The sequence below is a fragment of the Brachyistius frenatus genome, unplaced genomic scaffold (assembly GCF_029030835.1).
Source record: "Brachyistius frenatus isolate BFR_SWC_R1_liver_20210118 unplaced genomic scaffold, ASM2903083v1 Contig_27, whole genome shotgun sequence".
NCBI lineage: Eukaryota > Metazoa > Chordata > Actinopteri > Embiotocidae > Brachyistius > Brachyistius frenatus.
The window spans coordinates 2,456,259-2,466,273 of NW_027210626.1; the positions used below are offsets into that span (position 1 = coordinate 2,456,259).

General features: G+C 41.2%; 1 protein-coding gene across 1 annotated transcript; it reads left to right on the forward strand.

Moving 5' to 3' along the window:
- Positions 1-1,151: 1,151 nt before the first annotated feature.
- arsh (arylsulfatase H) lies at positions 1,152-9,167 on the forward strand. The gene is made up of 11 exons (XM_069698569.1): positions 1,152-1,222; positions 2,931-3,086; positions 3,234-3,355; positions 3,486-3,608; positions 4,199-4,401; positions 5,426-5,646; positions 6,490-6,626; positions 6,879-7,016; positions 7,169-7,328; positions 7,644-7,765; positions 8,155-9,167. The coding sequence occupies exons 1-11, from the start codon at positions 1,191-1,193 to the stop codon at positions 8,562-8,564; spliced, it is 1,824 nt and encodes a 607-aa protein (XP_069554670.1). The 5' UTR covers positions 1,152-1,190; the 3' UTR covers positions 8,565-9,167.
- The last annotated feature ends 848 nt before the right edge of the window (positions 9,168-10,015 follow it).

The following is a 10,015-nucleotide window of genomic DNA, read 5'->3' on the forward strand; positions in this document are numbered from 1 at the left end:
GGGAACTTGCGTAAGGTTTTCCTTCTTACCACAAACACACCTGATGTCTGTTCGTGTGCACATATTCATTCCTTACCCGCCAGCTATTTCACCCACACCAACTATAAACAATCTAATTAAACCCAGTACTGAGAGTGACTCGGAGACGCTCTCATGACTAATAGAGTCCATTTGATTCCAAATGCATCAGTCACATTTGTCATGGATGAAACGCTGAAACTCAGCTGTGTTGGTATCTGTGGGATGAGCTGACTCATAAAAATACCAGAGGTGAGGACTTATACCTCAAGGTAATTGGCTCATGTTTGGATACCTCCATAAACAACTCAAGTCGCAGTTTACGTCCATGTCTATCCAGATCAATATGATATTTGTAGTAAAGATGTTGAGGGTTTTTGGTCAATAAAGTTGATTCTGACAGAACACTTGTCGCCATGTTAGTAAACAATTATTTAAAAATCTAAAACATTGATGATTCATAGGCATTTTTAACCCAACACCACAGAGGCTCTGAACACGGTGCACACCGAATATTAGTGTCAACAATTCAGTCTATGACCAATGTTTAATATGGTCACAATCTCCCCCTTTGCTCCTGAATTATGTTTTGTGTTTTTGCAAAACACTAAAGGTGAAGCGCTGAGGTACTGCGTTCACAAGAATGGGACATATGTATATAAGTATTTGGACAGATGGATAACAAGAATGTAATAAACAGGAGCAGTTTAAGTAGCAAAAGTCAAGTTGAATTCAATTAATGTCAAATGATTCCTGCACTAATGCATTGTTTAAACCAAACCAGCGGTTTACAATCTGGGGGTTAACTGAGGTCACAAGATAAGTCTGAAGACAAGTATTACAAGTATTACTTATATAAGACAAAATATTACTGTTGTGTCTTTTTTGTTTACGTTTTGCTCACTTTAAACTACCCTTTATAGTAAATGTTTCATCCATACACGTCACTATAATCAGGACACAAAAACAATTGACGTCAACCATTAATTTACTCTTGGTCAGGAGCCCAGCTGCTCATTTGCTGGAATTCCACTTTTTTTTTTAATTTTTTTTTTATTGCGCATGTACTCCACACGTTAAGGTAAACGCGGTCTGCGCTCATAAATCCGTCATTACGGAAGAGCCACGAAGCGGTCCGGTTTCGCCAGCAGAGCAGGAACACAACTGGGTGTATGAATAGTGCATTGTGCAGGTACAGTATGAGGTGAGTTCACATGGCAAGATTTGCCTGCTTATTCAAAACAACTGCTTATGCATTGTGTGCCAAATGAACTACAGTACAAAAGCTCTAATTAAGACCTCAAACTTAATGCGCCCGTTCGATTCGACGCCTCTGCTCTCCTGAGTGCGTGGACTGTGCTCATGGCACAGACCGTTTACAACTCACTTTGAAGCACTGGCTTTTAAACACTAACTTTTCTTTTGTAACATAAATCGTCACAGTAACACGGTTGTGTTAACTGCACACCGCTGGCCAGAGTGCCTAGGAGATCAATCATTAGGGCCCGAGCACCGAGAATCGGTGCGAAAGCCCTATTGTTTTTCGTGAAAATGTTCTTCTTCTTCTTACATAAAGTGATTTGCCTTTTTGGAAGCTTCATCATATTCAAAAACTCATGAAAGTGAATACACATTTGTCTCCCGGCGAAAAATTTCGTATTCTATTGGAGTCGCGATTGGGCGTGACCAAACGGCTCGAGAGCGCCCCCTAAAGAGATGCCCCTGCGGCCACATTTACCTAAATTCACAAAATCCGGTGGACACGTGTATCACACCAAGACGCACAAAAAAGTTACATTGCACCTTTATGTCACCTGGACAGGAAGTCCACCATTTTGAATTTAGTCGCCATTTTTGTCGATTCTGACACGTTGTACTTTGTCGAACTCCTCCTAGGGATTTTGTCGGACCGACTTGAATTTAGGGTCTATGGATAGAAAACATGTTTGGGATTAAAAGTTATCAAAATAATTCGTTTTCGTCTATGCGTGTGCCCGTAGCGTGGCGGCCATTTTGAGCATCTCGCCATGAAACTACGAGTTGCTTTAAATCTTATGTACATGGACCGACCTTCTCCAAACATCACAGGTATGATAACAGCCCCACCCTGAAGACCCCTGTGGGGTAATATTCGCTCATAGTCTTAGCGCCCCCTGTTGGCCACTGGAAATTACACTTTTCATACTCTAACATTCTATGTCGAGCTGGTTGATCCCATGAACGTAAAGTCAATAACCTAAACATGCAGTATATATTGAGACATTCATTCGACTTTGTCAATGGGCATCGCCGTGACGATGCGGCAAAGTTTGATGTCTCGCCGTGACACAGGAAGTTGATGTTTAAGGTCAAGGGATGCTTGAAACCTCACGAAACGTGTCACATACATCCGGCGTGGTGAGACAATACATCTGATGTGTTTTGCGAGTGGGCGTGGCCAAACGGCTCGCCAGCGCCCCCTGCTGGAGACAGGAAACGAGACAAAAATAGAAACTTTAAGCGGGGATACGCGGTCCCTCGCGCGCTCCACGTCGGGGAGACGGCTTCGGGGAGGCGGCGTGCCAGAGTGCGAGGGCCCGTACGTCACTGCTTGCAGTTTTAATTACAATTCTTTTTGCAGATGCAAGATTTTTGGGTACGTTTTAAAGCCAGTCACTGTCAACACAGAATAAGTGTTCTGTGTATGAAATACATATGATAAAAAAACTGCACATCACCATTCTGCAGAGTCTGAATTATAGTAAAATGTTGTGTTTGGCCTCAATCAACAGTCCACAACCCAATTGACAAGACTGCCAATTGTCACATTTTAAAAGTTAAAACCAGAGAATATGTTCACATATTTTTTCCTCAACTATTTAATTTATTCACGTTTTATTTAAATCAAACTAACTCTTTTCAAATCTGCCCAGGTCTGCCCTGTTGCTACCTCTTCTTCTCTTCCTGCTTCTGGCAGCAGGAAGGGATGTCACAGGGGAGGAGGTGGACAAGAAGCCCAACTTTGTTCTGATGATGGTGGACGACTTAGGGATTGGCGATATAGGGTGCTACGGTAATGATACCATCAGGTAACCCCTTTGCGTTTTAACTCTGCTTGTTGTTGGGTAGCCTTTTTGTTTATTAGGTCAGATCAATCCAAATGTCACTCTGATGCCCTGCAAAGAAATGTGTGAGTCTGATTTACTCTATTTATTTATTAATTCCTGTCTCTGTAGGACTCCTAACATAGACAAACTTGCCTCTGAGGGGGTGAAGCTGACTCAGCATATTGCGGCTGCTCCTCTTTGCACCCCAAGCCGGGCTGCTTTTATGACAGGCCGTTATGCACTCCGCTCAGGTAACAGCCAGTGTCTGATTGGCGAAGCCTGTCTATATTTGTAAAGTGATGTTTGATTTTGCCTAACATGATACGTCTCACGATTGTTTAATAATTTATATTTGCACATGTGTATATGTTTGTTGACTAGGACTGGGTAGCGCAGGGCGTGTCCAGGTGCTGTTGTTCCTTGGAGGTTCGGGGGGGCTTCCACCTACTGAGACCACCTTTGCTAAGAGGCTGCAGCAACAAGGATACACCACGGGCCTAGTGGGTGAGATACCATAATGTGATCATTTATTCATTGGTCGTTGTTGGGAGATTTTTCCTGATTACGTCTCAGAAACAGCTTGAAACTGAGGGAGCTTTGCAGAAAGGCACCACAATGTGCACAGCATATTTATGGATTTCTCAATAAAATTTTCTATTCAATCTTTTTTATATTGCAACACATTGCAACAGTGATCTCAGGGCACTAGCATAGTGACGTCCACCGTGAGGGGACAGAACAGCATACAGAGACAACAAACACTGGGCAGGACGCTCGGGTCAGTAACCACACATCAGAAACTTGTGTTTTCTACTTTTGTGTCATAGAATTATGAGAAAATCTTTTTGTGCTTAGGGAGGCTGTTTTCAATACCGTCAACAGTTCCTTCAACGTTTTCACACTTTTTACAAGCATTGACAGCTCATAAAAACATTATTGTTTTGCATTTTGCACACACAGACAAAGATCCCTGAGATAGCAGTGTGTTGAAAAGTGGAAAAGGTTTGTGTGCTCACATTCTTGTGTCACGTCTTTGTTTTTGAGTGTCCAGCCCTCCAAATATCTCCCTTTTTCTACTCACTGTTTATCTGCAGGTAAATGGCACTTGGGTGTGAACTGTGAATCCAGAGGGGATCACTGTCATCACCCGAACCAGCATGGTTTCAGCCACTTCTATGGCCTGCCGTTCACCCTGTTCAATGACTGTGTGCCTGGACATGGCAGCTGCGTGCTGGCAGATCTCCAGCATGCACTCAAAAATCTGACCATGTTGCTCGGAGTTGGACTTGTCACAATGGTAAATGTGACTTTTTTGTCAGTTTATCTTTTCCTCTCCACAAAAATGATCACAATAGGGTCCAGTTGAAAAAGGCACATAGAGGCATACAGAACGAGAGAAGATGGTTGAGCTAAAAAAAAAATAAAAAACAAAAACAAACTTAAGTGATACCTTTTAGTTGCCAGACTACGAGGAAGAAATTGGAATACAAAGAGTTGTGCTGTTCACCCCAAAGCAAAATAATGTGTGTGTAATCACACTCTGTGCCAGAGGGTTTAAAAAAAAAAAAAAAAAAAAAAACTGGGAACAGAAGCTGCATTTGTGAAACTCAGTCACGACAGCCAGAAACTTGCTTCAGGGGAAAGCATGATGTGGAAACTGAAATTTCTAATGAGTGAAAATAAATGAATACATAATAAAAGTGCTACGATAAACCATAGTGCCCTGCAGGGAGACAGAGGTCCTTTGTCATATGTTACAGAATAAATCTATTTTCAGATCTAAATTTGAATACTGCACTGTTTGAACAGAAGGACACCATGTTCTATTTGTCTAACCCGGTGAAAATAACTACTTTGGTTTGTGATGTCATCTACTGGCAGTATCAGGGAATTACGTACAAATCTAGCTGGAAGTCACAGTTTAGTAAAATGAAATGTCAAGTCAAAGGAGTACGATAGCAACAGCTGTACAGTCAATCCTCTTATTGTGAAAGTGATTGTGTAAGGTAAGGGCTGGGACTTAATTACGTTGCAGCAATTTTTTTGTTTAGTGTTGTGTCAGACTGCATTACATAATAAGTTGTTCCTTTTTTTTCCCCACTGTGTCCAGAATATTAAGTGAGGACAGATCATCATCATGCAGTCCATTCCAGTTACACACAAACCGCGGCCTCACAAGTTAACTTGGTATTTCTGTGAAGGATGTCACTAGTATTCAGACACCACATGTGAAAATCTGTCTGAAGAATAGGATTCATGTCAATGAGGGGAAAAAAACTTTCTAAATCCACTGTCTGTGTGTCTGTGTTGTGTATTTTCAGGTGTGTGTCCGTGTTTGTGGCCTTTTTGAAGTCAGCCTGTGGCTCCTGGTGCCACTTTCCTTTCTCTGTATCTTAGCAACCGTTGTGTGGTATGTGCCCTTTATGCTGCTGCCAACCTGGAACTGCATTATCATGAGAAACCAAGAAGTGATCGAACAGCCAATGACGGTGGAGACGCTGCCCCAGAGGTTGTTGGGAGAGGCACAAATTTTTTTAAAGAGGTAGGAATTCAGGAACAAATCCAGGTGGTTTGTTTCTTTTTTTTTTAACGAGTTTAAAACCCCTCTGGGTCATCTTACATTTACAATCTAAACAGGGCAGTTTAAAGTTATGTGGTTTGGCCCCGACTTTATCTTGTATGTTTTTCCTGTGTTATCACATGTAGCTGATTGATCCACAATAATGTTTACTTTTCTATAGTGAGAGAATGAACTTTCAAAGATGCAACTTAGAATAAGGCTGAATTAGTGTAAATTATTTTCACTATCAACTAATAAAAAAAATATCCTCATTTTTGTTCCAAACCTACTTGGCTTCTACTGAAGATGTAAATTTTCAAAGAATTTCCCACAATGCATAATCGGTAGTTTAATTTTTAAAGTAGCTGTAAACATTCCTTTTATGTTATCAATGGTTCACATGACAGTGTGAACATCTTTGTGAAAGAGATTGCTTGAATGAATTTTGAAAAACGCTTCGAACCAAATCTAGCTCCCATGAGCTCTGTGGAGCGTTTTAGCATCTTGTAGCTTTTTGTTTTGTTTTCTCGGCTGCACCCGTGTTGTTTTAATTCACTTTTACTGTATATTATTGCATCATGAAAAGTTCTGAAAACTCTTGCATGCTACCTGTCCAGCACCAAAAATTATACAGAATTTGAAATTAGTACAGCAAACTAAAACTTCAGCTACACGGGATGCACTTGTCAGTAGGATCAGTTTATTGATGATTGTGGGTGACAATAAGAGAAATTAGAATGTCACCTGTCACCGTTAACGTTTCAGCAATATGGTCAATATTTAAAAAGAGCGTCAGGACTAATGAGAGTGCTTTCTCCTCTTTAGGAATGTTGATAATCCGTTCCTCCTCTTCTTCTCATTGGCCCATGTCCACACGCCACTGTTCAATACTCCAGCCTTTGCTGGCAAAAGTCGCCATGGTCGCTATGGTGACAACTTGGAAGAAATGGACTGGATCATTGGTGGGTGTGCCATGTAAAGTGAATGCGTTAATTGTGTGTGCTCTGTCAACCATTATACAGCGAGGTTTAGTTTGGTGGCCATCAATGACTCAACTCAGCATTTCAGTGTTTTTATATCCTCTAAAAATCTGGCCAAAGGTATGAACGCCAGACACAAGTTTAAAAAACAATCAGGAAAATCAGTGCTCCTTGGTTTACAGAGTTTGAACTCACTCACTTCATGTTATCTAACCAACCCACCTGGTTTTCTAGGTAAAATGACAGAAACGGTTGATTCCCTCGGCCTAGCCGACAATACTCTGATGTACTTTACATCAGACCATGGTGGACACCTGGAAGATGCTAATTTGTTAATTGGACAGACAGGAGGCTGGAACAGTATCTATAAAGGTGAGCTATGTTGAAGCTGTTTTTTCATTGCAATCTTTGACTTATTGATAAGTGTCCATGTGTTTTGTTGGCATTAAGAGAGAATTAAACTTTCTCTCCTCTTGTTAACAGATATTTTTGTTGTCTAATTTCTCCTGTTGTCTCATCTGTAGGTGGGAAGGCTATGGGGGGCTGGGAAGGGGGGATCAGGGTGCCCGGTATTTTCCGCTGGCCTGGCAGACTGGCTGCGGGAAGAGTGGTGGATGAACCCACTAGCCTCATGGATTTGTATCCCACCCTGAAATATTTAGCCCAGGACACACAACCAGACAGGTACAGAGTTGTCGATATGGGTGCTTTCTTTTTATTGGGTAAACTTTCATTCACAGACTTTAATTTCTTTCACCAAAGTTTAATTCCTGGAAAGGTTAAAAAGTTTCTGTACTTCCTGAACCACTTACCGTTGTAAAAAAAAACAACACACTTGACTCTGTCTGGGGCTGAAGTCACACCTTCAGTCTCTCATTTAAAACCTCTAAAAAGCACACACACAGTAGCTCAGTGAGGATTTCTGACACTTATTGTAATCATCACTAATCATCCATTTCCCACGTTCCCCTCTCTTTCCTCATCTTGCCTTTCTCACAGACAATTAGATGGCCATAACCTCATGCCACTGTTGGAGGGGAAAGCTGTGCGATCCGAGCATGAATTCATGTTTCACTACTGTGGCATCTACCTGAATGCAGTGCGCTGGCACCCACCCGGCAGTAAGTTCACACAGAAAAGTTTTTATTTATCTTAATACTTTTGACTTTCTAAGTGTGCACAAGGTTCCATTTTCTCCACTGTGGCTGTTTTCTTTCCTCTTCCTTCATTGTTGTTTTTTTTCCCCCCCGATACCGATTTCTTGCTTCTAGCCCCACTCATTCTAGATCGTTTTAGTATTTTGTTTAACAGCAGTTTTCATGTGTCGGTGGGGGCTTTTTTCTTAAATTGTCCAGGAGAGTTTTCGATCTACATCGCCATCTTGAAACACTCACTGGAAGTCATATATTAAAACCAATTTGTATATAATTGCATAGTTCTGGTTTTCATGTACTTTTTCTTACCACTGTACACTGTGTACATGTGTTGACTGGTGTGTGTTTCCATCCAGGTGACTCTGTCTTTAAGGTGCACTTTTTCACTCCCAACTTTTCCCCTCCGGGAGCCGGTGGATGCTATGACACTAAGGTTTGCCTCTGTCATGGAGAACATGTGACGCACCACAACCCGCCACTGCTGTATGACCTTTTCCGTGATCCGTCAGAGTCCCGCCCACTGACCCCTGATATTGAGCCGCGATACTCTGAAATCCTTAAGCAGACTGCCAGAGCTGTGGAGAGACATAAAAGCAGCCTCACAAACGAACAGGCGTCTGACGCCACTCAGTCACACGTCAACACAGCTGCAAGCAGCGTTCAAAACCAGATGACTTGGAACAAGATTCTGTGGAGACCCTGGCTTCAGCCATGCTGTGGGACATTTCCATTTTGTGGGTGCAAAGAGGACACAACACATATGTAAAAAAGAAACATCACCAGAAGAAAGTTTCATATATTATGTGCGCTTACTAAAACTTCTGTGATAAATGACAGGAATCTACTTTAATTAAACAATTTGATATTTTGATGAATACTTTTTTTTAGTTCAGGCTGCCTTTGCGGGATTTCGGCACTCCAAGTGTTCGGAGCATTTTAAAGGCATGATCTGACAAGGTTTGGCTGGATTTGGTGTCTAAAAACATTCTGCCATGCCATTTATTCTTTCAAGTATTTATACTGTGCTAATTTTCAATCAAGCTATGTCTGAGCCATATTTTGTGTTGATAACAAATTATATTAGAATGTGCTTATTTACTGAGGTAATGTAAATCTTTCTTTTGACTTGTGAAATATGATGAAATCCATATGCTGAATTAATTAGTATGTATTAGTTGTGATTGACAAGATGATTGCCAGCTGATTAGCAGCTGTGATGGGGAGAAGGGGGACTGAGTTTTTTGTTATACTTCACCAAGCATGGAGGAAACGTGAGGAAGGGGCATCGGCACAGTCTTTGACCTCACGTTACAACGAGAATGTTTTGTAAACTTTTTTGATTAATGTGAGAATAAACGAAACAACTGAACCGGCGACTGCAGCGTTATGATTTGGACCGGTTTAACGTGTGAGTCAAGCGGAGCCCCTATTAAGATGGCACAGTTTAAATGAAAAGGACACGGCCATCACAAGCTAAGTCTAAAAAGATTCAACTTCACAATCAGTTTTTTTTTACACGTTCCATTCAATGAATTAAGGTTCTGTTCAGTTCGTGCTTTTATTTTGTTATTTATATTGTTACATTATCCAGGAATGAGCTTGAAGTAGAACAAAGACATGGGTCAGAGTCTGTGAAAGGTGTGCGCAAACTTGATCACAGGATTAAAGAGCTCACCTATAATGCCAATCCATAAAGAAACCATTTCATTTAAAAGCTCTCAAAGCTTTTACAAATCCAAAAGATTCAACTATGTTCGTTTTCTGTTACCAAAAGCCCATCTGATGAGGACAAGAAAAAAGGTGATGACATTTTCAGGAGCTGTTGGACATTGCCAAGAAGCTGCGAGTGACTTTTTCTGTCAAATAGATTAAAGTGACAGATTATGTGGTTAATTATTTAATACCTGACAGGGAAAGCAAGCCAGCTCTCATCTGACTAAGCTGAGGAAGGTGCAGCATTTGCCGGAGGAGCCTGGTGAGCGAGTTGACATTGCAGAGTCACAGATCAACAAGATGGAAGTCAAGAAATGTGACGTGGGCAAGGTGAGTCAGTCTGCTTCAGTTAGTGGACCTTGTAAATAGTCTAATGAGAGTAAATAACCTATGTTCATTCTAATTTTTCAGACAGCGGAGTTTAGTCGTGCTATGGCCTCATGAAGACAATATAGAGTGCAGTCTTTGAAACTGAGCTGGTTTTAAACATTCTCTTCACCAAAT

Coding starts and splice junctions, on each gene's coding strand:
- arsh (XM_069698569.1), top strand. CDS start 1,191: ATGAATAGTGCATTGTGCAGGTACAGTATGAG. Junction 3,609..4,198: donor ATACACCACGGGCCTAGTGG/GTGAGATACCAT, acceptor GTTTATCTGCAG/GTAAATGGCACTTGGGTGTG. Junction 7,766..8,154: donor GCGCTGGCACCCACCCGGCA/GTAAGTTCACAC, acceptor GTTTCCATCCAG/GTGACTCTGTCTTTAAGGTG.